The sequence below is a fragment of the Bos taurus genome, chromosome 3, assembly GCF_002263795.3.
Source record: "Bos taurus isolate L1 Dominette 01449 registration number 42190680 breed Hereford chromosome 3, ARS-UCD2.0, whole genome shotgun sequence".
Classification (NCBI taxonomy): Eukaryota; Metazoa; Chordata; class Mammalia; order Artiodactyla; family Bovidae; genus Bos; species Bos taurus.
This window is the reverse complement of record NC_037330.1, coordinates 86,427,151-86,453,735: the sequence shown is the minus strand read 5'-3', so window position 1 is coordinate 86,453,735 and position 26,585 is coordinate 86,427,151. Positions and strand designations below refer to the sequence as shown.

The window sequence follows — 26,585 nt, the reverse complement described above, 5'->3', positions numbered from 1 at the left end:
TCCAAGTCTTTCTAACTCCAGAGTCTATACGCTTTCTCTTGCTTGCCCTGCAAGAATATTTATGTCTGTCTAGATTATATCTATGACTTTACTTACATTAGCCTGCAGTTACACAAACATATGTCTATATGTAAAGCAGAAGATAGAGTTTCTATAATATTTAACATTCTTCCAGGTAGGTGTGTTTCTAAATCCATTTTATGGATGAGAGTTGAGGCACAGAGTGGAGAAGGGACTTAATAAAATATAATTAAGCCAGCACAGATTTCTGGGGATCTCCCAGTTGTGGGGAATTAAGACCAGGCTTAATGATCAGGCTGGCTATTTTTTGACTGAATGCTGGAGAGATCAGTAATACTAAAGTTGATAAGATTTCATTGATTATTTTTTTGATTAATACTGAAATGGATATTGACACTAAACTTAACTTGTGTAGTGACTTGCTGTTCTAACCACCATCATGGTATTTTTACCTCCATGAATGGTTGAACAAATTTTCTTAGGGACACAGGGTGAAGGATTGTATTCAAGACTATGATACTGATCTCTCTCTCCCCTTGACTTTTTGTCTACTTTGGTGAAGATTTTTCATCAAACAATGGAGCAAGTGCTTCCTCCTAAATAGAGCAGAATGTTTTAACTCAGTGTGAGTTCCTGGGCCCGGAGGCCCTGATTTCAAGTAAACCTGTGACCAACTCATCAGCTTCAGAAACTTATCTGGTATCCAGAGGGAATTTTTAACCAGGAGGCTCTACTTATTCTCTTCTGTATTAATATGTGACTGAAAACATGAGCTGTTGTTTTCGGTTGCTGAACTTGGGAACAAAAACAAAGACACAGAATAACCCGGTCCTAGGTTCTGACACCTCCACCACCTGTTAGGAGGACTTCCCACTCCAAGTTCAAAAGGTAGAAGGCTGCTGGAAAAGTGTTTGTTTGGGGGCCTGAGTTCTAAGATTGCACTTGCGTCACTGACTGTGTGAGTAGGCTTACCCTACGGGCCCACTGTTTTTCATGGCACAGGAACTCAACACATGATGCTTCACATCCATATAATATCCCCAAGTGCTAATGTTTACTTTGGGGCTCGCACATCCGCAGCTGTTGGTGGGAAAATGAACATCTCCAGTTATTGCTCAGTGGCGGCAGCCTCACATCTGAACTGCTGGCTGCTTCCTTATCATCTCTCCACGGGCCTGCTGAATTTCCTTGTTTTCAATTTTCTCTTAACTAAGCATTCATATGAGTCATAATAAAAGGCGAAGAGGAAAGAAAAAAATTTTTCCTACACTGGGAATCTTGAGGATCATCTCCTGGCACCCTGCAACCACTATAGATGTCTAGAGAAACTAAGGAATAAAATTTTTCGCAATATCAAAAAATTGCATTAGTCTTTAGTAAAATCTTTTAGTAGCGTCTCCCCCACCTACCTTGATAACTCTAATTTTACCATGTTCTGTGCTATGATTCTGATGTAAGAATTTGATTTCTGAAGACAATGAAAATGGAAACTCTTGAGGTAACACAAGGCAGCAAGTAAGAACACATAACTGATTCAAATGAATCAGAAATGGTATGGACCTAACAGAAGCAGAAGATATTAAGAAGAGGTGGCAAGAAGACACAGAAGAACTGTACAAAACAGATCTTCATAACCCAGATAATCACAATGGTGTGATCACTCACCTGGAGCCAGACATCCTGGAATACGAAGTCAAGTGGGCCTTAGGAAGCATCACTATCAACAAAGCTAGTGGAGGTGATGGAATTCCAGTTGAGCTATTTCAAATCCTACAAGATGATGCTGTGAAAGTGCTGCACTCAATATGCCAGCAAATTTGGAAAACTCAGCAGTGGCCACAGGACTGGAAAAGGTCAGTTTTCATTCCAATCCCAAAGAAAGGCCTTGCCAAAGAATACTCAAAACTACCACACAGTTGCACTCATCTCACATGCTAGTAGAGTAATGCTCAAAATTCTCCAAGCCAGGCTTCAGCAATACATGAACCGTGAACTTCCAGATGTTTAAGCTGGTTTTAGAAAAAGCAGAGGAACCAGAGATCAAATTGCCAACATCCATTGGATTATCAAAAAACCAAGAGAGTTCCAGAAACACATCTGTTTCTGCTTTATTGACTATGCCAAAGCCTTTGACTGTATGGACCACAGTAAACTGTGGAAAATTCTGAAAGATATGGGAATACCAGACAACCTTCCCTGCCTCCTGAGAAATCTGTATGCAGGTCAGGAAGCAACAGTTAGAACTGGACATGGAACAACAGAGTCAATTTGGAACCAATTGGTTCCAAATCAGGAAAGGAGTACGTTAAGCCTGTATATTGTCACCCTGCTTATTTAATTTATATGCAGAGTACATCATGAGAAACACTGGGCTGTATGAAGCACCAAGCTGGAATCATGATTGCTGGAAGAAATATCAATAACCTCAGATATGCAGATGACATCACGCTTAGGGCAGAAAGTGAAAGAGAATTAAAGAGCCTCTTGAAAGTGAAGAGGAGAGTGAAAAAGTTGGCTTAAAGCTCAACATTCAGAAAACTAAGATCATGGCATCTGGTCCCATCACTTCATGGCAGATAGAGGGGGAAACAGTGGAAACAATGACAAACTTTATTTTTGGGGGCTCCAAAATCACTGCAGATGGTGACTGCAGCCATGAAATTAAAAGATGCTTACTCCTTTGAAGAAAAGTTATGACCAACCTAGACAGCATATTAAAAAACAGAGACATTACTTTGCCAACAAAGGTGTGTCTAGTCACAGCTATGGTTTTTCCAGTGGTCATGTATGGATGTGAGAGTTAGACTGTAAAGAAAGCTGAGTGCCAAAGAATTGATGCTTTTGAAGTGTGGTGTTGGAGAAGACTCTTGAGAGTCCCTTGGACTGCAAGAAGATCCAACCAGTCCATCTTGAAGGAAATCAGTCCTGAATATTCATTGAAAGGACTGATGTTGAAGCTGAAACTCCAATACTATGGCCACCTTATGCCAAGAACTGACTCATTTGAAAAGACCCTGATGATAGGAAAGATTGAAAATGGGAGGAGAAAGGGATGACAGAGGATGAATTGGTTGGATGGGATCACCGACTCAATGGACATGAACTTGAGTAAACTCCAGGAGTTGGTGATGGACAGGGAGGCCTGCCGTGCTGCAGTCCATGGGGTTGCAAAGAGTCAGACATGATGAACGACTGAACTGAAAGGATTCAAATCCTGATTCTACTTGCTGTCTATGTGACTTTGGGAAGTCGCTTGACACTCCATCCTTCAGTTTTTCCTCCTGTAAAATGGGAATAAAAATCACACCCACCTCGTAGAGTTGTTTGAAGAATAAATGAGGTAGTATTTGTAAAGCACTTAGAACAGTGTCTGTATATTTATGTGTGAGCAGTGGGATCTCAACAGATTTACATTATGAATGATAGAAGTGGGCAAGAGAAATTCAAATTTCCTTTCCTTTATTTAATAAATATGTGATATCTTCCTTTTATGTGCCATGTGTTATTATAGGAGTGTTAGATATGGTATTGAAAAGAAACAAGTTCCTACTCTGTAGAGCTTCTATTTGCTGATGGTGTTGTATCTTGCTGGAAGTGTTCATAAGCTCACATATGTGTATATATTTTATATGCACTGAATGCATGCATGCACATGCACACACATGCACGTGGATGGACATGTTCATGCATGTGCTTACGTGAGTCCATATGTTTTCATTTGTTATACACTTCCATCTGCATATATGTATACATGCTGTGTTTCTCCAAATGCATGTACAAATGTACCTATATCTGCATGCTCTTAAATATGTATGTTTGGCTGAATGTTTGTATGTATGTTTGTATGTACATATGTGTGTGCCAATATACCCACACACATACACTGGAGTGTAGTGTATGTGTGGGTTTGTGTGTATATGCATATATGCATTCATGTGTCTTTATCAGGTACTGCTAAGTGTTACGAAGATCAGATCTGTGTAAAGCAATGCAGAGTGCCAGCAGTTGCTGCCAGTACAGAGAGTTCTGGAAAGTTTAATCCAGAGTGGTGACATTTGAGGAAACATACCTTAGCAGAGTAAGGGAACATTTTGTGGTTTAAGAAGCAAGTAGCAATTAATTCAGTCAGCAAATATGTTTTAGGCCCATACTTGGCCCTGAGATGCCATACAGGAAACTGGGGCTACCAGGGTGAAGATGACCCAGGCCTTTCTTTAGAGGAGCTTAGCAGCTGGTAGACAAGGCAGACCTCTCATCAGGAAAATCTCACTGGAAGCTGCATCCTGCTTTTCCCAGATGAAAGGGAAGTGTCAGAAGAGTGCAGGGAATAGATCAACCACCTCTGCCAGGACAAGAGAGAGAAGCATCACTTAGGAGGTGGAAATGGGATAAGCATTTCAAGAGGCCAGGACAGAATGTGAAAAATGTCCGAGTGTGATAAGGCCTGACTCCATCAAGGATCCTTTCAGTATGGCAAGCCTGCAGTCCATCTCTGAGGGGAACAGTGAGAGATGGCCCAGAAAGCAGAAGCCATGTACCATAGTATGGGTTCTGAGCTCCCAGCTTTGCCATTGGTTTTTAACAACTTACGTAGCTGCTCTACGCCTCAGAGTTCTTTTCTATAAATGGAGATGATCCTCTGGAATTGTGTAGACACCTTCTCCTAACACATGGTGAGCCCTTAAGTGTTAGCTCTTCCAGGTCAGAAGCTCAAATGTAAAAAGCCTTGAATTCCAAGTCTAGGAGACTGGATGTGAAAATTAAGTTGGATCAACCATATCTATTCAAGTAGCTTCCTCAGCACTGATTGTCATGTGACAACTATGTCAAGTGTTCTACAGGAAGCATTTGCCTTGAGAGTACGTCTACGGTTTGTAATACCAACAGATGATAATCCAAAAGAAATAGAGCAGTAAAAAAAAATAATAATGATATATCAATTTAACCTTAAAGCAAAAATTTACTTCAAGGGAATGAAGCAGATATTTGTTCTCCCAGGCCCTGGGAATTCAGAAATAACCTGCTTTTTTCTGCCAGGGCTTTGCACTCTTCCTTTACAGCATCACTTCCCAACCTGCAGAAGTGTAGCTGGAAGGCGAAATACATTTCCCCATCTCTGAGTTCCATATCTCAGCATCACTGTTTCTCATCCATCAGGTCTGAGGGTGGCAGTGATCCTTTTCACTGTCTCGTACCCACCCTGATCTTGGCCACTGTCTTTATGTGAGAAGTTTTATCTCTGGTCCTGTCATCTCTCTCTTCAAATCCAAACAGTAATGTACAAAGTCTGCCCGTGCTCACTGTAGTCTGAGATGCTGAATGTTCTTCCAGAATCCTTAAGGATTTCTATGCCCATACTTCTCAATATTCCATGTTCATTTTTTTGGTGGTAATACAAATGTTCCCACATAGCTGCCCTCCGTTCCCATTTTGTTTAGAAATTATTATTTACTGGAGACTGAAAATGGAAAATGCACAGAGGAGCAATATGAAAAAATAAGTCATTTACATTATTTCCAATTCTCTGTAGTAAATTGAAATCATCATCCAGATAATCCAAAAAAAACAAAAATATTTTACTTTGAACATAGAATGACGTAAGTTTTCGTTTGTTTGTACATCTGATTCCTGATCTTATTTACTTATTACAGTGGTTTGAATATGCAGAGTCAATCAAGGATTAATTAAAATGCAGAGTACTGGGTTCCCACAACCACCACTACCATAAATACTGAATAGTAGCTTTGACTGTGGCCTAAACATCTGCCTTGAATCCAGTCCCCACGTGATACTAATGGACTTCACCACCAGCACTTTAAAAGATGTGCGAGGGATGGTCAGAACTCAGGTTGGTTCCAGTCAAAGTTATCTGATGTTTATAACCCAGAAAGAACAAAACTGAGTCCAGGCTAACTGAAGGACTGCTTTTAAAATTTTCTATTTGAAAAGTAGAGCAATAAAGAGCTCTTCCAATCTGGTACCCTTACCATAAGTTGGGCACTGCATAAGTGTTTACCTTACAACACTTACAACTCTGGCTATGTACGTTCTTCCCACCCCCATGTAAAGGTCAAAATGAGACTTACTTCGGTTCAGGCATGTGGGTGGGATGAGAGGAGAACCTTGAAGGTCTATCTGACTCTGGGTCTCCTGTTCTTACCATCAGGTAGCTTCACCCAAGCCTGTGTTAACTGAGTTAGCCATAAACAAATTTTTTTTTTTTTAATGTTGAAAAAAGGGAAAACGTGGTTAACCTTTGAATCAAATGTTCAGGTCTAGGGAAAGCTGAGGTTCTTATATTCTGTTTAAAGAGATTGTGTTAGGCTGTTGAGCTGTGTTATTACAGGTTCCTGGGCTGAATTTAGCCTAGTGAGTTAAAAGCGTACCAGCCTTGTGACTCACCACTGTGAAACTGAGGTGGGGAGGGCGGGCGACTCTGCCACCAGTATCAGTAACATGAGTGAAGACTCCACACACCTTTTATATTCAGGCCTCTCACCACTGAAACTTGTAAAGAAAAACCCACACAATTCGATTCTGTGGAACACATTAAATATTCTTGAATAATATGTGTCTTATTCACACATTGTCTGGTTTACTGTGGTGTAACCTAATTGCCCAGCCTAATGCATGTGGGATAATAATTCTTTCCCCGTGTGCATATCTCTAAATGTAACACATAGAGAATAACATTTAGACATTTAAGTAGATGATTATATTACTGTCTCCCCTACTTAGACTATGAGCTTCTTGCGGGCAATGAATCTGGTCATATTCATCTCCATAACTTCAGAGCCCAGCACTTAACCCAGTAAGTATATACTTCAGTTAATGTTTTTGCCTATAAACATGCTAAGCACTATGCTATTAATAGTGTGGCAAAAAACAGCGATGTAAAGAAGTTCTTAGCCTGAGGACTAAGTTCTATAGGAATTTGGAAAAGGGAGAAGTCTCTCTCAGGAGAAACAGTAAGACAATGGAAAGACAAGATACTAAAATTCTTTGAATAACTTCAGTATGGCAGTAATGTGCTAGGTAGTGTTCTTGCCTGGAGAATCCCAGGGACAGCGGAGCCTGGTGGGCTGCCGTCTGTGGGGTCACACAGAGTCGGACATGACTGAAGCGACTTAGCAGCAGCAGCAGCAGCAGTCTACTTGTATGATCGTCATATCAACTCCAGCAGCTTACACAAGATCACACAACTAGTAATGAGAACCCTAGAATGTCAGCTGCCATAGTCCTTTAGGAAAGTGTGAGGGGTAGCCTTTGAACTGAACCCAGAATAATAAGTATCTTCTCCATTGCAAGCAATGAAATATAAAGTAGTCTGGATGGGGAGAATAGCATTCATGAAGCCACTAGAACGGGCTTGAGAAATGGTAAGCGTTTCGATCTGGCCGAAGTCTGTAATATCTGTAAGAGACTCCTGGAAGACGGGTTATAAGGATCAAATAGGTGGGGAGAAAATGGCAGTACTTGAGCATCATGTTGAAAATCTGTGCTCCCCTCCTCTTCACAGGCATCGTCAAGGCACTGAAGGTGGTTTTAAACAAGATACTTATTCCAAGCAGATGTTTCTATATTTCCCAAAAGTTTGGGAAGAGGAAAGTGCAAAGGAGAAGGAGTAGTCTATAATAGCATTGTACCAGGGGACCTTGAAAGAAATCCAGGGAATTTGAACAGAATACAGGGAATTTGACAGTTTTTCCTCCTCCTCCCCCTCTCTGGACACCTCCTCCACCTTCTTTCTCCTCTTCCACTTTTCTTCTTCTCCTTCTCCTTCTTTTCTAAATTCATTGATTATGCAAAAGTTACTGAAAATTTTGGATGCTCTTTATATTTCTCCTATTACTAAATGTATGAAAGTATCTTTTGAATTTCAAATGAAGTTTCTCTCATAATTGGCAAAATATAATAAATAACTTGTTAACTTTAAAGTAGTCAGAATAATTTATTCAATTTTAAGCTGGGCTTTCATTAAAACTTATTTTATTTAATGGCGGTATCCACTTGACTTGAGGGGCCATGATCAAAAGAGAAGCCCAGAGAATTTGACTTGATATTTCTACCCTTTACACAAGACATTTGCTGATTTGAAATCTGCAGCTGAGATTCTAGCAAGCTAAGCACCAATTTGGTAACCTCCCCAGGACGGAAGGACAACAACTTGAGTTCAGGGATCATTAAGGATGAAGGATACTGGTAAACACTCTAGACTTTTAGTTGGGGCCATAAGAGTAAACTGGAAAAGACAAACTTTACTGAAGCCTGGCTTTGAATCAAGTCAGCACCTAATTAAATGCAGCTAAATCTCTCCCTCTTCAGCTAACTGCAAGAAGCAAAACTGTATTTTTTCTGGAGGAAGACAACATAAGAGGTTCAACTTATACATAAAATTTTTCATTTACAGTTTCTCCACTTAGGTATGTAAAATATAAGAATTTTCATAAATCAAGAGAAAAACCAAACCCACAGATGATTGAGATGTTGGAAGTATTATATTCAAGAAATTATAGGAAAAGATGGAGAATTCAGAGGACTGGGAAGTTTAGAAAGAACCAAATGGAAATTCTAGAGCTGAAAATGCAATAACTAAAATTAACAGCAGATTCAATATAGCCTAAGAAAGAATTAATGAACTGGACAGTAGGTCAGGAAAATATCCATACTGCCACATAGTATACAAAAGGATGGAAAATACACAAGAGTATGAGATATGAGCATGGTAAAGGGGTCTGGCAGAGATAGAATCAGAAGCCTAGAAGGAGAGGAGACATATTATAAAGCAGAAGCTATATTTGAAAAGATAATTTCCAAAAGTTTTCCAAAATGGGTAAAAGAACTCAAGTGAATCATTTTAACATTTGAAAAAAAAAAAAAACTATTAATGCAGTTTCATATTTAAAAAAGAAGAAAATGATAGGATTATTTTAATAGCTGCTTAAAGAAAGACTTTTCATAAATAAAATGTAAGACAGATTCATGACTTTAAAAAAATCTTGGCAAACGTAGAACAGAAAGGAACTTTCTTTATTCTGATTAAGGGTGCACACAGAACAAAACACTTAATTCAAACATCAGACTTAATGGTGAAGTAAAACTTTCCCATTCTCACCACTTTTATTCCACATTTTAGTGTATGTCGTAGCCACAGCAGTAAGTCAAGAAAAATATAAAGATTATGAGAAAGAAGTACAACTGGTATCATAAATGACATAACACACATATAGAAAATTTAATATTTTATAGATAAAGTATTAAAATCTATAGATAATTTAGCAATATTGCTATTCAAAAAGTCAGGACAGAAATAAATTTGATTTTCATAAAGGAGAAATGTTTATTTAAAATATTAAAATTTTAAATAGCATAATTTACAGTAATATAAAAAAATCCAATACCTAGAAGTAAATTTAATGGCAGATGTTTAGGACATCTATGCACAAATCTATAAAATATTATTGAAAGAAACTGAAGAAGACACAAATGAATGGAGGGATATATGATGTTCATTGATTGGAAGACTCAATATTATAATCTCCTTTTTTTGTTCTTTCCAGTTTCTTACATGGACTCAATGAGTCCAGTTCAAAATTCTAGCAGATTTGTGTGTGAGGGGGTAGAAATTGATGGTCAAATTCTGAAACTTTATGGAAAGAGCCAATAATAAACAAGATAACTTTGGAGAAGAACAAAGTTGGGAGAATTTAATACTACCAGATATATATAAAAAAATTGTTATAAAGTAATAAAGGCTGGTATTATGGCATCGGTAGACAAACCAGGGCTTCCCTGGTGGCTCAGAGGGTAAAGCGTCTGCCTGCAATGCAGGAGACCTGGGTTCGATCCCTGGGTCAGGAAGATCCCTTGGAGAAGGAAATGGCAACCCACTCTAGTACTCTTGCCTGGAAAATCCCATGGACAGAGAAGCCTGGTAGACTACAGTCCATGGGATCGCAAAGAGTCGGACACGACTGAGCGACTTCACTTTCATTTTCAGACAAACCAGAGGAAAACAGATTAAGGAGTCTAGAAACAGACGTACTCATATATAAACAATTAATTTATTACCGGGGTAGTACTGCAGATCTGTGAGGTGTGTTAATTGGATATCAGTATGGGAAAAATTGGATGTTGCCCCTTACCTTATACCATCAAGTGAAAGTGACTCAGTCGTGTCCAACCCTTTACGACCCCATGGACTATATAGTCCATGAAATTCTCCAGGCCAGAATACTGGAGTGGGTAGCCTTTCCCTTGTCCAGGGGATCTTCCCAACCCAGGGATTGAACCCAGGTCTTCTGCATTGCAGGCAGATACTTTACCAGCTGAGCCACCAGGGAAGCCCAAGAGTACTGGAGTGGGTAGCCTATCCCTTCTCCAGCAGATCTTCCCAACCCAGAAATCGAACCGGGGTCTCCTGCACTGCAGATGGATTCTTTACCAGCTGAGCTACTAGGGAAACCCCATACATTAAAAATAAATTTCAGTGGATTTTATATACAATTTATAGACAATGGACTATTATTCAGTAATTAAAAAGAATGGCATCTTGCCATTTGTGCCAACATGGATAGACCTCAAGGGCATTATGCTAAGTGAAATGGATAGGACAGGAAAAGACAAATACTGTATGATCTCTCTTATATGTGGAATCAAAAAACAAATCCCAAGCTCATAAATACAGAGAACAGGTTGTTGGTTGCTAGAGGCAGGGGTTGAGAAGTCGGAGAAATGGATGAAGGAGGTCAAAAGCTAATGAAAAAAAGAAATGAGGAATGGATACCAAACTTTCCCAGCCAAGTTCTGATAACTGACAGTGGTTCAGTACTTCAGTGAATTGTGAAAATGACTTTGAACCCTTTCATCATTTGTATTTTTTGCATGTTCCTCCCTCTGCCATGGTAAGAGTAAAAGCAAAATTTACTAGTTTACAGGGTGTTTTTTTTTTTTTTCTTTTCCATGGAAATTGCTTTTCTTCTCAGTAGTCTAGTTGTTTTTTTTTTTTTTTTAATTTTTAACTTTACAATATTGTATTGGTTTTGCCATATATCAAAATGAATCCGCCACAGGTATACATGTGTTCCCCATCCTGAACCCTCCTTCCACCTTCCTCCCCATACCATCCCTCTGGGTCATCCCAGTGCACCAGCCCCAAGCATCCAGTATCGTGCATTGAACCTGGACTGGCAACTCATTTCATATATGATATTATACATGTTTCAATGCCATTCTCCCAAATCATCCCACCCTCTCCCTCTCCCACAGAGTCCAAAAGACTGTTCTATACATCAGTGTCTCTTTTGCTGTCTCATATACGGGGTTATTGTTGCCATCTTTCTAAATTCCATATATATGCATTAGTCTACTGTATTTGTGTTTTTCTTTCTGGCTTACTTCACTCTGTATAATAGGCTCCAGTTTCATCCACCTCATTAGAACTGATTCAAATGTATTCTTTTTAATGGCTGAATAATACTCCATTGTGTATATGTACCACAGCTTTCTTATCCATTCATCTGCCGATGGACATCTAGGTTGCTTCCATGTCCTGGCTATTATAAACAGTGCTGCGATGAACATTGGGGTACACGTATCTCTTTCCCTTCTGGTTTCCTCAGTGTGTATGCCCAGCAGTGGGATTGCTAGGTCATAAGGTAGTTCTATTTCCAGTTTTTTAAGGAATCTCCACACTGTTCTCCCTAGTGGCTGTACTAGTTTGCATTCCCACCAACAGTGTAAGAGGGTTCCCTTTTCTCCACACCCTCTCCAGCATTTATTGCTTGTAGACTTGGATCGCAGCCATTCTGACTGGCATGAAATGGTACCTCATAGTGGCTTTGATTTGCATTTCTCTGATAATGAGTGATGTTGAGCATCTTTTCATGTGTTTGCTAGCCATCTGTATGTCTTCTTTGGAGAAATGTCTATTTAGTTCTTTGGCCCATTTTTTGATTGGGTCATTTATTTTTCTGGAATTGAGCTGTAGGAGTTGCTTATATATTTTTGAGATTAGTTGTTTGTCAGTTGCTTCATTTGCTATTATTTTCTCCCATTCTGAAGGCTGTCTTTTTACCTTGCTTATAGTTTCCTTTGTTGTGCAGAAGCTTTTAAGTTTAATTAGTTTAAGTTTTATCCTAAAAAATTCCAGGTTGCTAGTCAGATTATTTTTGTTCTTAATAAAGTTTGGTTGCATTGCTTGATTGATAACAGCCCAAATGAACTCCAGCCACACAGCTCCAAAGAAAAAGAATGCAGTAAAGAAGAAAAGAACACCTGTGGAGCTGCCAGAATCTAGGTTGCAGATTGGCAGATGGCAGAACGTGGGGAGGCCGTAGATGATGATGAGGACTGGCCAGCTTTGGGGGACAGCGCCCAGGGACAGCATAACAGGTGTGCCTGGACAATGCAAGGTTGGAAGGCCTGGCAAGTGGAAGCTGCTTCACATTGTCCGTTCAATTGCTGCCTCTGGTCCACACTGCTGATGGCCTTGGGAGTTATCTCTCCAAAGAGTGCTCAAAGAGATGCACTGACTTGGACACACTCCAGGTTTGCCCAGAGGTGCTTTGAAGTGATGGACTGGGTGTTATTTTTTAAATCACTCAAGAATTCTTCCCTTCATAATAAAGAACTTAGAAGGAGTGAGAGCAAAGTCAGAGTGAAAAAATAATATGAACACACAGCATATATCCAACAGAATTAAGTACCTGTGTGTACCGAAAAGCCCTGTCCAAGAATACCCACAACTCCATTCCTATACTCTCAGGGTTGGAATAAAGCATGACTTCCAGAGCCAGACAGCCTGATTCTTATTCCACATATCACCTGCTCTCTGTGACCACTGGTCATTACTCACCCTGCTGGCTCGCAGGTTCTTGTTTCCCAGATGGGTCTCATAACAATTGTGTGGATTCACTTCTATGATCATTTACAAAAAGCACCTAGAAGAGTTCCTGGAGCAGGTAAAAACTACACAGGTGTTAGCTCTTATTCTAATGGTGTTGTAGAGAAGACCTAAAGCTTTTCAGGTAGGCTGCAGCAAGACCTGGAGTGAGTGGCCACAGCCGAGTTAGAGGAGGCCTCTGATCACCAGGTCAAAGAGGAAACAGGCCCTCAGTGGGGAAGCCTGTCTGGACCCACACATGGTGAGACCCTTCTGCTCGTCATTGCTGTGCTCCTTTGGCAGCCATGGTCAGGCTGCCGGGTACCCCCATCCTTGGCTCCCAGGAGATTGTGAACCCTAGGAGGACAGTGATTATGTTTTTTCAGGTACTGTTTCCCCTGCAGTGCTAAGCATGCTGCCTCATGGAGAGCTGTGCTCAGTAAACGTTTATCAAATTGGATCCTACCCAATGGAGGAGAGAGAGAATATTATTCAGGGCCTAAGATGTGATCACAGCACTTTTCTTTCAAAACAAGATTGCCTTTTTACACTTTTACTTTGAAATCATCACTTCACTTTTACAAAGGAGGTATTAGAGGCTCAAGGAACTCAGCTCATTTGCTCAAAGTCATGTAGCTGGAAACATCTCTTTCTCCCTGAAGTCCAGGGCTCTTGCAGACCATCCCCCTTCCCCCCAGAGCCCAGGGCAGGCCCAGAGAAAGAAGAGAGGAACCTGGCCAGGGCTAACTATCCCAAGAACGTGGATGTCGGGAGCAGGTGTGTAGGTGGAAAGGGAGGGCTGAATGTTGATCTCTTGTCGTTTCATCAGCAGTTTTTGAAAAATCCCAGTGTATTCCTTGTGGGATTTTCTATAATTCATTTTTGCTCTCGTCTTCCACACTATTTATTTACCTAAGCCTTTGTTCTCTTTGAAACTATTTGAGCCACATGTCATTCATTCGCTGTGTTAAAACCCTGGACCCTTTATCCTGCTCAGGTTTTGTTTTGTTTTTCCTCTCTCCAGCTGCTCCGCATGACTCTCATCCAGCGATGGGTCGCCTTACACTCCCACCCCCACTCAGCCAGTAATAGGTCCCAGGAACAGAGGATCCAGCTTCAAAAATCTATTGTTCTTTTTTGTCTGCTTGTTGTCTGAAGCGTGGCGCAAGGTTAGATCAGTCAGTCTAGGTGTAGTGAAGCCCTGTTACCCTCTCTGGGGGAGATCCTAGCCCCGTAGAAACTTGGCTGGTTTTGGCTCTGGGAGGGAATTCCAGGCTTTGAAGAATCTGTCAATGTTCAACTAACCCCACAAAACCTCTGGACATTTTTTGATGTAACCAAAACTCACACCAAGGGAGGAGGCACTGAGTGTGGCCTCAGAGGCTAGGGAGAGAGAACTGGGGAGCCAACTATGATATTTTCCTCTGAAATTTCAGGCCTCTTTCCCAGGTTCAGGTGTCCAAAAGAATCTGTCTGAGCAAGTCCCATCTCCCCTTAGTGTTGTCCTGAATCGTCTCACCAGTCTGCTCTATGTCTTTGAGGGGACTGTCCGGGTGATTACTTCCTTTCTCACCTGCGGAGTGCCTTCAGAGAATTTGATAAATGAGACCATTTGTCTAGGGCCAAGAAAAGATTACTGTCTCCCGGGAGAAGTTGGACAGTGATATTTATTTAGCAGTTTTTATATCCCAGGCACAAGGCTGCTTGCCTTACGTGTAGGGTGACCATACATTACAACTTGCTCAGGGCTTGGGATGGGGGCGTGCTTCCTGGGACACTGGGTGTACAGTGCTATTGTTGTTGCTGTTGTTCAGCCACTAAATCATGTCCAGTTGCAACCCCATGAACTGCAGCACACTAGGCTTCCCTGTCCTTCAGTGTCTCCCGGAGTTTGCTCAAACTCATGTCCATTGAGTTCAGGATGCCTCATCTTCTGTCGCCCTCTTGTCCTCCAGCCTTCAATCTTTCCCAGCATCAGAGTCTTCTCCAAGGAGTCAGCTCTTCGCATCAGGTGGCCAGGTAGATGCTGTTAGTCCCACCTCCCACCTGAGAAAACTGAGGCCCAAAGAGGCGAGTTAGCTTATGCAATGTGCTAAGTGCTTGTGCTTATGCACTAGCTGATGCTGCATAGTGCACACGTGGTGGACCTGGGAACCCAGTATAAATTGTCTGCCTTCTGATCCAGAGCCTGTCCAACCGTGTTCTTCACAATACAGGGTTGCATCTTCTTCAGATTCTGTAGGCCAGTAGTTCACATCATCTGTTTCTCTCTCCTTTGTCTTATCTGTCTATCTCTAGGCTACTGGAAATGCTTTTCCTTTCCTATTCTCTCCCCCTGCTGACTGAGGAGACTCCTGCTTCCCCTCCTTCAGGAGGTCCTTCTTGACCATCCAAACTAGATCAGGGGTCCTGGCTCCATACTTTGATTAGACAGGTTCAGATCTGAGTCACTGGTTGTTCCTTATTTTCTTGTGTCTGCCTGTGTCCCTTTTCTACCTCCTAGATCAGGATCCAGTAGTAAAAAAGGAAACAATTTTCATCTTTAGCATTCTTGCTCCTCACAGTGCCTGGCTTATAACTGGGAATCAATAAATAGCTGTCAAATTAACTAACTTATAAAACATCAGAAGGCAACTGTGTGATTTAGTCTCACAGTTTTAGATCTATGTAAGGACTTATTCCAGAAGACACATTTGTGATACTTGGACCAGCTCTCTTAATTTTATTTCTTTTACTTAGATGGTAAGTGATTTTTGTGACTTAACTTGGCTATTTGGATTGGATTTCAACTTGACCCTTTTCCATGTCTAATGCCCGTGAGTGAAAAATTGTTTTTTATGATGTCACAGATGAGAATGTCCAAGTCATCTAGAGGCTGTGTTGCGGTTACGAAGAAAGGAATTTCTGAAATCAAGCTTTTGCTTAGTCTTTACTGTGGATTTTGCCAGTGTTCTCTGTGTCTCAGATTTCCAAGCTATTACATATTATAGCCTACCTTTGAGATTTGATCTTTCTGGGTAGAAGGGAGAACAGAGGAGTGAGACCCACATACAATTATCTGAGGGTCTCTTCTTTGTTCTCTGACCTTCCTAAAGCTCTTGTTTTGGCGTCTGATGGGTGCAAGTCTTGGACAAGTGTGACATTTAGAATCGATGTTCGCCATCACCAAGTGGTACTGTACGAAGAATGATCCTACATGTTATTGTGGGTTTAAGGAATATAAATAGCTTTTAGTTCATTATCAGCAGTGTTTAAAATGTTAGCCTGGATTGTTCCTACTACCTGGTATCTCATCTTTGTGATTCCCCTGAGCCCTCAATTATGCTGTCATCAGTTGTACACACAAGGACAGAAAACAAATGTTCCAGTCACTCTCTGTAGGCCCAAATCCCTCTGGCAGAGCATGCAGCATGCTGAGAGGGAATGCCTGAACAGTCGTGCCAAGCCCTGCTTTAACGCCGAAGACTGAGATTGGTCAATAGTAACAACGATGGCAGAACTATATGGAGCAAACTGTGATCCGGGTACCAACCTGCTCACCTTGTCTTCACAATAGCGCTTGGAGCTACATTCTGTTATCATTCCAATTTCATAGGCAAGGGAACCGAGGCCCAACAAGGTTAAGTGACTTGACTAAGCTGCAGACTTGAAGTCAGGCAGTCTGATTCTAGAGCACTTGTTCTTCACCATTATGCCTGAAATAGTGCAGATATCTTGTAAAGTCTGTTCACATCTCATTTAGGCAAAAACCTTTCCTATTATCTTTCCAGTTCTGTGGATGGGGGCATGGCCTGAGGGGAACAGAGATGATGGCAGTGTCAAGGTGTGCGAAATTTCTTTGTAGAAGTTTTACCTAGGATTTTTTTTTTAAAGATACACCTACTTTAGGATTTGGACTGGATGCATTCTAAGTGACATTTCTTTCAAAGCCAAAGTGATCCTTCATCAAACACTGGGATCACAGAAATCTTTTCAGCTGTTTCACTCCCCTTCATTTGTTAGGCTTGAGATGAACCCTTTGGGCTTGCTGTGGTGGATTATGACAGTAAATCCTGAAAGAGATCTGAGTTCAGCTCTGCTGTCTGTGAATATTTGAAATTCCTGTAAGTGGTTGGAAAGAAAGGAACTAGTTTCTGTAGCTCCATGACATTTAGCATTGGGTGGATCTGTGTGTTGTCTTCCCCCGCTCTGACTCTGAAGGACCTTGAATAAGTTCCTTGAACAACTTTTGGTCTCATTTTCTGAGTTACTAAAACAGTGTGATAACAGCTACCTCTCGAGATCATTTTAAGAATTTAATACAATAATACTTGTAAGGTCTGAGACATAATACAGTGTTTCAATAATCAGAAGGGTCTTAGGACCTTTATCTTTACCAGTGATTTTGACAATTCAAAACAAGGTGAGTTGTGAGGCTCCAGTAAGATTTTTACCATCACTTATAAATTGTCCTTCAAAACTCTTTTATCTTTCACTGTCAGTCATATTTAAGACACAGCGTATCTGCCCATGATTAAATCCACTACCTTTATCTAGAAAACATCTTGTGTTTCACTAATATTATGTATACCTTGTACAACATGCCATCATTCATTTATTAAACAACAGCCAAAATTAGTGGGCCTTCCCTGGCCTCAGTCTGCTCACAGTCTGGTAGAGGGAGACAGCTGTGCAAACAAGTACATGACAGATACAAGAGGCTTGACCAGTTCTCCCTGACTGGGGTGTTCAGGGGGATGGGGGAAGTCACAGTCTGGAAAGACTGCTGATGAAAGAGCTGGGTCTGCACCCTGGAGCCCATGTTCCCCTGGTAGATTGTTGGGGGATGGAGTGTACTAGGGGAAGAACGTTCCAAGGAGAAGGAAGAGCATGAGGAAATGTTCAGTGGCCTGGCTGAGCAAGGAGCATTCAGGAATAAGTAGGAAATCTCTACATTTGTGCCAAGCACACCTGATGGTCCCATTTGTTGAGTATGGGTAGAGTCCACCTACATCTCACTTAATCCCCACCCACAGCAATTTTGGAAGGTAAACATTGTTATCCAGAATCTTTAGATTTGGAAATTGAGGTTCTAGAGATCAAGGCTTTTGCCTAAGAACATGTTAATGGGGTTCAAGGCTAAGTCTGAAGACAACAATAATAGCAACGATAATAAAAACAGCAAGCATTCATATGGTCCTCAGCATGCTCTAATACAGCAGCCACTTAGCCACATGTGCTACTGAAATTAATCAAAATGGAAAATTCCGTTCCTCAGTTGCACTAGCCACATTCTGAGGGCTCAGTTGCCATCTATGTCTGGTGACTGCTGTATTGGAAAATGCAATTACAGAACATTTCTGTCATCTTAGAATGTTCTCCAGACAGCACTGGTATAAGCACTTTACACATATTAACACATCTAATCCTTACAACTATCCGATGAGGAGGATACAATTATTCAAATTGTACAGATGTAGAAACTAATGCATAAAGGAGATAAGAAACTTAACCAAGGGCCCCTGATGAACAAGTCCAGGTTTTTAAGCACTCTAGTGCCAAACCCATCTATTATTTTCTATATAAAATGAATGAATATTCATAAAAACAACAGAATTCAGTATCTTCTTGTGTAGAAACTAGTGTCTGGTCCTCTGCAGAAAAAATCCTGGGAGCTTACAATTATTGAAAAATCTTTGGTTACACAAGGCTGGTGGTCTTCAAAGATCCTCTTCCTGAAGAACCTCTAAACCCCTTGGCTGGCTTAGTCAAACAGCTCATTTGATGAAATTTATCAGTCAGTTTATTCCTCCACATGGCCAATTCAAGAGTCTCAAGTTCATGCAGTCATAGGTAATGTTCAAATTCCTTCTCATCCTTTTTTTCTTCAGAAAGGTACCTGGGTTGTTATTTTAAGAGCATCATTTTCAAGATGTAAATCCATCTAAAACAGACCTTTTTATTTTTCAAACATAAGAAAAACTCTTCAGACTAGGAGAGTTAAAACTCCTAATTGAGTCCTGCTCCCGCCTCTAAGTAGCTAAATAAACTTGAGTAAGTTACTTTACCTCTCTTAAATTGTTTCTTCAACTGTGATCTCAAAATAACACATATTACAGGATTTTTAAAAAAATCTTCATGAAGGGTACAGTGTTTAAGGATGCTTTGCAAACTATAAAGTACTTTATGTAGCTATAAAGTATGAGATAATTACAGCACAAACGCTAGAGCTTGGGATGCTTTTCTTCTGTAAAACCCTTTAAAGTTTTCAAAGCAGTTGTGGTTTGATAAATTACAGGATAACCAACCCACTGTTAATCATAACATTTGCAAAGTCTCTTTTTTCTTTGACAGAAATAGAGTCGATATTCAATAAGTGTTTGGATGGAGGATGGATGTTTGGTGGATGGGACAGAGGGAGGGAAAGAGTACATAAGGGAAAATAAGACTTGTTCATGGATTTTTAATTCTCCCTTTTTAATTCTGTGTTTTTAAAACACATTTCTTGATATGAACTAAAGGGGAAAAGTCATTAAATAAGAGGCCCTGAATTGATTCATTGACTCAGTAAGCTGTTTGTTTTTCATTCAACAAAAAAAATTTTGTTAAGCAACTACCATCAGCTGAACATTGTGCAAGGTTCAAGGAAAATGCAGTTGAATCTCTCAAGGTTTTTGTTTTTTTTTTTTTTGGTGCCTATTTCTTCAGCTGCTAATTTTGCTTTTTAAACTTTCTGAGGAATGCTGAATTCACTGACACTTGCATGGTCATGTGAAGGGCCCCAGCAGTGCTGAGAGCTGTGCTTGTCAAAACCCCGTCTTAGGAATTGTTTCCTGATGTACACATGAGGCCCATGATCCCTCTATGGGTTGTGAAATGTGTTTATGCAGAAAAGAGAAAGCTCCTCCTCCCCTCTGTTGCTTCCTGGACCTTGGACCTCTTTTCTCCGGGTCGGCACCTCCAAGCTTTATGTGGCCAAAGACAAAATGAGGGATGCCAGGGCTGAGACTCACGTGGTCTCAGCAGCATCAGCCCTTGGATCGGATCTGTTAGGCAGAGTGCTCAGAACCTCTCTGGAGGGGAAACCAGGCAATCCTTGCCTCTCACTGGTGCTGTGCCAGCCTGGCCTGAGATTTTCTATGTTCCCTCGGGACTTGAGACTATACCTTCTTGGGAGGGATTTCTTTCAACCCTCCTATTTCCAGGCCAGGTGACACTTTTTCAAAGAATCAGTATTTTCAAAGAATCGTGTATGTTATGTCCTGAAAATGGCTGAAAAAGAACCTCCATTTGTGATCCACTTCTCTCCTAGTGGATGTGCGGGAATAGTTCAGACTTTCGGGTGGTTCATGGCAGAACTTCAGCTCAAACTCAGATTTTCAAACTCGAAACCCATGGCTCTGAGTAAATGGTCCCTGGTGAACTGACACTTATAAATATATTTCCTTTGTATAAGATGATTATCACATTATAAAGTGAGGGATTCTAGAAAGAACGGGTTTTAGGGTCAGACCAAATAAATTCAAGATGCCACATCCTGGCACTGGTCTTATACCTCTGTGACCTTGGGCAAATTACTTTGCTGCTTCTGTATGTGTTGAAGGGAAGAAAGAATATATGTTGTGAAGGTTGTGAGACAATATTGAAAGACTTTAATGCAATATCCAGCCTATCCTAGCCATCTGATCAATTTTCTAAAAACGTAGGAAGAATACAACTGTCTCTTGAGAAGAGTTCAGAGGATACTGATGATGCTGGATAGTGATGGTGGTGACACAGCACCCATTAATCCAAGTTTTATTTTTAAGCATTACCTCTATATCACAGCTTCCATGTGATATTGTTATTTTCTGCATGTTATAGCAGACCTTACTGTCTCCAAATCCCATTCTTTTTTTTTTCTAATATGTGACAGCAGCTTTTAAATCATTTCTTATTTTTTAATTTTTATTGGAGTTTAGTTACTCCACAGTGTTGTGCTAACTTCCCACTGCACAAGCAAGGTGAATCAGCCATATGTATACATATATCCTATCCCCTTTGGATTTCCCTCCCATCCAGGTCAGCACAGTGCACTGAGCAGAGCTCCCTGCACCACACAGGAGTTCCTCATTAGTCATCCATTCCATAGACAGCAATGCATATAAGTCAGTCCCAACCCCCAATTCGTCCCATTCCCACCCCGCCCCAGTGTCCACACATCTGTTTTCTGTGCCTGTGTCTCTATCTCTACCCTGCAAATCGGTGTGGCTGCTATGAAGAACGTTGTGGAGATTCATTCTTTTTTCATTGTAATACACTCATTCTCAGATTCTAAGCCTAGTAATATCAACAATGAATCTGCTAATCAGGAAACAAAGAAATATTTTCCACAAATTTCTTCTCTTACCTTGCATAACTCCCTTTCAGGATTGAGGTGCCCTATAAGATAACCTTTGCCCATGCTTTATATGTATGGGACCAATAAAAGCAGTCATCAGCAGGAATTCCTTGCCCATGCTTATAACACGGTGGCCCACCTATGGCCAACCCCTTTTCCAGCAAGGATCTCGGGATCAATATTGTAAGGCCCCAATATTTTGAGGTATACAGATGAGTAAACATTGACTACCTGGTTATCTGATTTTTATTTTGGAGAAAAACCTAGACCCAGCAGTTCGAAATCAAGCTACCTGGATGGGATTCCCAGCCCTGCTTCTGGTGAGCTGTGTGAGCTTGGTTCAGTTCTCATTTCTAAGCTTCAGTTTCTTCCTTTGTAAAAATGAGAATTTTAATAACACCCATCACACTCAGTGGTTGTAAGAATAAAATGAGACATGTACAGAAAGAGGGGGCTTCCCTGCTGGTTCAGATGATAAAGAATCTGCCTGCCAATGCAAGAGACCTGGGTTCAATCCCTGGGTCAAGAAGATCCCCTGGAGAAGGGAATAGCTACCTATTCCAGTATTCTGGCCTGAAAAAATTCCATGGACAGAGGAACCTGGCAGGCTACAATCCATGGGGTCACAAAGAGTTGGACACAACTGAACGACTAACACTTTCACAGAGAGAGAGACTGCCAATACAACTCAAATAAAATGATCTCATATCTAGGGTTTCTTTCTGTCAAAAGTCTTTGTGCCCTGGATGGGGAAATTTATCACCCAGGATTTCCCAGAAAAAAATGTAAAGCACTGTAAGTATATACAAAAAAACAGGGAATTTAATACATAAAAATGGTGACTTAGATTATGAAGGAGCTGTAAAGGGTTATATTCCCTGCAAAGCAAGTCAGGGAAATAGCAAAATGGAAGCCATTGCCACCCCTTGCTGGAGGGACATAGGAGGAGGTGGTGTAACCAGAGGCATAGTGGTCCACATGGGCCGAGTGGGAGTCTCGGCCCTGTCGGCACAGCTGAAGTCATGAAGTAGCAGCCCCTTGACACGAGGGGAGTAGGGGAGACGCAATCTGGCTCTCCAGTGCCTTAAGCCTTCAGATCTCCTGGCAGGGCCCTGATTGGGTGGCCTAGTCCCATGGGTCACACGGGTCTGGGAAACAGGGGTCACAGGGGCAGCCACATGATGCTCAGGACTTAGTGAAACCCCTCAGGCCCAGGACTCTTCCAGCCGTAGTCCCAGACTTCAGTCACTTGGTAGCTGGGACCTAATTCCTGTGATAACACAAAACAGGCTGTGATAACCAACACAGAGACTTACAAAGAGGCTTTTCCTCCACCAATGGGCCTCTGCACAATAACTGAGGTTCCAAGTCGCTGTGCCCAAGAAAGTAGAATATAGAAAAAGCTTTAGGAGAAAGCCTAGAAAGTTGTTGGCATGCAAGAGACCTCGTAGTGGCCCACTAGATCCTGCTTTCTGGAAAAGCCTGCTTGTTGAGCAGCCACAGCCTTCAGTAGCTAAGGATCTGTGGCTTGAGGATGGACCTTCACCCTTTCACATGCCTGACTCCTGCAGAACTCAGCATAGACCCCCTCCTTGGAAATCCCCTGAATCCCTGAAGGTGAGCTAAGCTGCTGTGCAATTCTCCTCGTCCGCCTTTCTTCTACTTCTCTTTATCCCATTTCTCCTCCTTCTTCTCCTTCTCTTTCTTCTTCTTTGATTATTTTCTTAAAATTTTGTAGCATATAGCTGATTTACAGTGTTGTGTTAGTTTCTGCTATGCAGCAAAGTGAATCAGTTACACATACATCCACTCTTTTTAGATTCTTTTCCCATAAGGGGCATTGCAGATTATCAATCAGAGTTCTCTGTGCTATAGAGTAGGTCTTTGTAGTCAGTTTAGTTCAGTTCAGTCACTCAGCTGTGTCCGACGGTTTGCAACCCCATGGACTGCAGCACATCAGGTTTCCCTGTCCATTACCAACTCCCAGAGCTTGCTTAAACTCATGTCCATCATAGTCAGTGATGCATTCCAACAATCTCATCCTCTGTTGTCCCCTTTTCCTGCTGCCTTTAATCTTTCCCAGCATCAAAGTCTTTTCTAAGGAGTCAGTTCTTTGCATCAGGTGGCCAAAGTATTAGGGCTTTAACTTTAGCATCAGTCCTTCCAGTGAATATTCAGGACTCATTTCCTTTAGGATTGACTGGTTTGATCTCCTCGCAATCCAAGGGACTCTCAAGAGTCTTCTCCAACACCACATTTCAAAAGCATCAATTCTTCAGTGCTCAGCTTGCTTTATGATCCAACTCTCACATCCATACATGACTACTGGAAAAACCATAGCTTTGACTAGTTGGACCTTCACCAGCAAAGTAATGTCTCGGCTTTCTAATAGGCTGTCTAGATTTGTCATAGCTTTTCTTCCAAGAAGCAAATGTCTTTTAATCTCATGTCTGTAGTCACCATCTGCAGTGATTTTGGAGCCCAAGAAAATAAGGTCTGTCACTGTTTTCATTGTTTCCCCATCTATTTGCCATGAAGTGATGGGACCAGTAGTCATGTATGGATGTAAGAGTTGGACTATAAAGAAAGCTGACTGCCAAAGAATTGATGCTTTTGAACTATGGTGTTGGAGAAGACTCTTGAGAGTCCCTTGGACCTCAAGGAGAGCAAGCCAGTCAATCCTAAAGGAAATCAACCCTGAATATTTATTGGAAGGACTGATGCTGAAACTGAAGCTCTGATAGTTTGACCACCAGATACAAGGAACTGATTCACTGGAAAAGACCCTGATGCTGGGAAAGATAGAAGGTAGGAGAAGAAAGGGACGGCAGAGGATGAGATGGTTGGATGACATCATCAACTCAATGGACATGAGTTTGAGCAGGCTCCGGGAAATGGCGAAGGACCAGGAAGCCTGGTGTGCTGCAGTCCACGGGGTCCCAAAGAGTCTGACATAACTGAGTAACTGAACAACATACCAATCCCATTCTCCCAGTTTGTCCTCCTCCATCCCTGCTTTCCCCCTGGTAATCACGTGCTTGTTTTCTACATCCGTGATTCTACTCCTGTTTTGTAAAAAAGTTGAATATGTGTGTTTTTTAGATTCCATACATAAGTGATATTATATGTTATTTGTCTTTCTCTGATTTATATCTAGGTCCATCCATGTTGCTGCAAATGGCATTATTTCCTTCTTTTTGTGACGGAGAAGTATTCCATTGTATACACAAATACACCGTATCTTCCTTATCCATTCATTCTTGATGGACATTCAGGTGACTTCCATGTCTTGGCTGTTGTAAACAGTACTGCAATGAACATCAGAGTACAATCCGTTCAGATTGTACTTTTCTATGGATATATGCCCTGGGGTGGGATTTGTTGGATCACATTATAGTTCTGTTTTTAGTTTTTTAAGACACCTCCATATTGTTCTCCACTGTGGTTAGAGGCCCTGCAGTTCTTCCTGTCCCATCTGATCCCTGCATTTCAATGTTCCATCTAGGCTTCTCCTTCCCTCCCTCCCACAGGACTGTGAGCAGCACTAGGACAAGAGCTGTCATCTTATCATCACGTCCCCCACATAGGAACTTTCACTTCCTACTGTGTACTAGCCACTGTGGTCGGTGCTGGGGATCTAAGCATGTTTGCAAGGCAATGCCAGCTTCCAGCAGCTTTTATGATTGCAAGAGAGACAGATGGGGTGCAGTAATTCTGTAAATTACCAGTGTCTTGTGTGTTAGGGAAGTCCAAGAAGGTGTCAGAGCATCTTTCCTGGAGGAGCAGGGAAGCCTTCCGAGGAAATAACATTTGAGTTAGGAAGGAATTGGAGTTCACCTGGCAGAGAGGTTGGGGAATGGCATTTCAGGCAGAGGGCAGAGTGGATGCAGAGGTCTGGAGGTGGGAAGGAGCACTGAGGATTAGACATGGAGCGTGGGGCAGCATGGCCCAGAGTCCATGAGGCGGGAAGGAGCTGTCCTCTCCCACATCCCAGCCTCTGTGCTCTGCCCTGACGCTCTCCACCTCCTGCCTGTGTCCTCACTGGGAATGTTTCCGTGTTTGCATGTCCCACGTATAAAACCCAGTATGTTGTATTATGTGTTGAAGGTGCTCATTGAATGAATGATGGATGACCCAAGGCTCTAAACAGTCTAACTCCCCCCTTGCATTTGTAACTTCACCTGCCCAGTAAGTATCAAGGAACACAGTCCATGTGGAGGAGCAGCCTGAGCTTATACCATTTATGGGACACTCTCTGCCACCTGGCATTCTTTCAACAGAAACTTACTGTTAGTCACTCTACCCTTTACACTGAGAGTTCTGGAAAGAGTAGTATTAAGAATGCTGACCCAGAGATGCTGAGAAGATCCCGTCATCGAATGATTCTATTGCCTTCTTTGAGATTGAAATGTGATGGGTTAAACTAGGTTCCCTTCAGCCCTGTTTCTTACTAGCAATGTGATCTTGGACAGGTCACTTCACCAAAACATAGGCCTTCCCTCTTTCACTAATGTGTGGTGTTAATAGCATCAGCGTGACAGGCTTCATATAAAATGAGACTATACTTGTAACTATTCAGCACAGTGCCTGGTAGTTTGGGACCCAAACTCACTGATGAGCATTGCTTCTATCATTCTGTTAGAGTCGCTATCATTATTCCTGTGTTCGAGACCATACACTGTGTGTGCTGGTGTGTGCCAAGTCGCTTCAGTTCATGTCCCGCTCTTTGCAACCCTGTGGATCATAGCCCTCCAGGCTCCTCTGTCCATGGGTTTCTTCAGACAAGAATACTGGAGTGGTTTGCCATGCCCTTCTCCCGGGGATCTTCCCAACCCAGAGATCGAACCCAACCCAGTTCTGTTACATCTCCTGCTTTGACAGGCAGGTTCTTTACCAGAAGCCATACCCTGACCAGAGAAAGGCAAAAGTAGACAGGCCTCTTAGTTCCCCTGGCAGGCTGGTATGCTCTTTTGGTTTCTAGTCGAGACTGGCCTACACCTGGAATGCCTTCTCAGCGTTGTTTGGTGTTAAAAAATAAATTAATTAAAGAGTGTCTTGGGTGTGTTCTAGCTTTCTTGCTTTCTTTTTTAAGAGGATTCCGTTTTGTTTTCTCACAGGAGTGATTGGAGCAGATGTGAAGGGGCACGGCCTCGCCTGTGAGGGACAGCCGGTGACGTCACGGCTGGCTGTCATCTGTGGAACATCTTCTTGTCACATGGGCGTGAGTCTGCCGAGCGGGTGAGGGCGGGGCCGCCACACTCAGGTGGACAGCCCAGCCAGGGGGGAGATCTGAGCTGCTGGCTCCTGGGCCCCCTCAGCAAC

General features: G+C 41.8%; 1 protein-coding gene across 10 annotated transcripts in view; it reads left to right on the top strand.

Annotated features, from left to right (window-relative positions):
- The window catches only part of FGGY (FGGY carbohydrate kinase domain containing), a 523,600-nt gene that overhangs the window by 264,263 nt on the left and 232,752 nt on the right, over positions 1 to 26,585 (top strand). For all 10 annotated transcript variants that reach the window (XR_003033849.2, XM_024989463.2, XM_024989462.2 and 7 more), the window contains one exon: positions 26,381 to 26,484. Coding sequence is in view for 9 of the 10 variants with exons in the window: in XM_024989463.2 (XP_024845231.1) it covers positions 26,381 to 26,484 (104 nt within the window). In the remaining variant the exon portion in view is untranslated. The remainder of the gene's footprint in view (positions 1 to 26,380; positions 26,485 to 26,585) is intronic.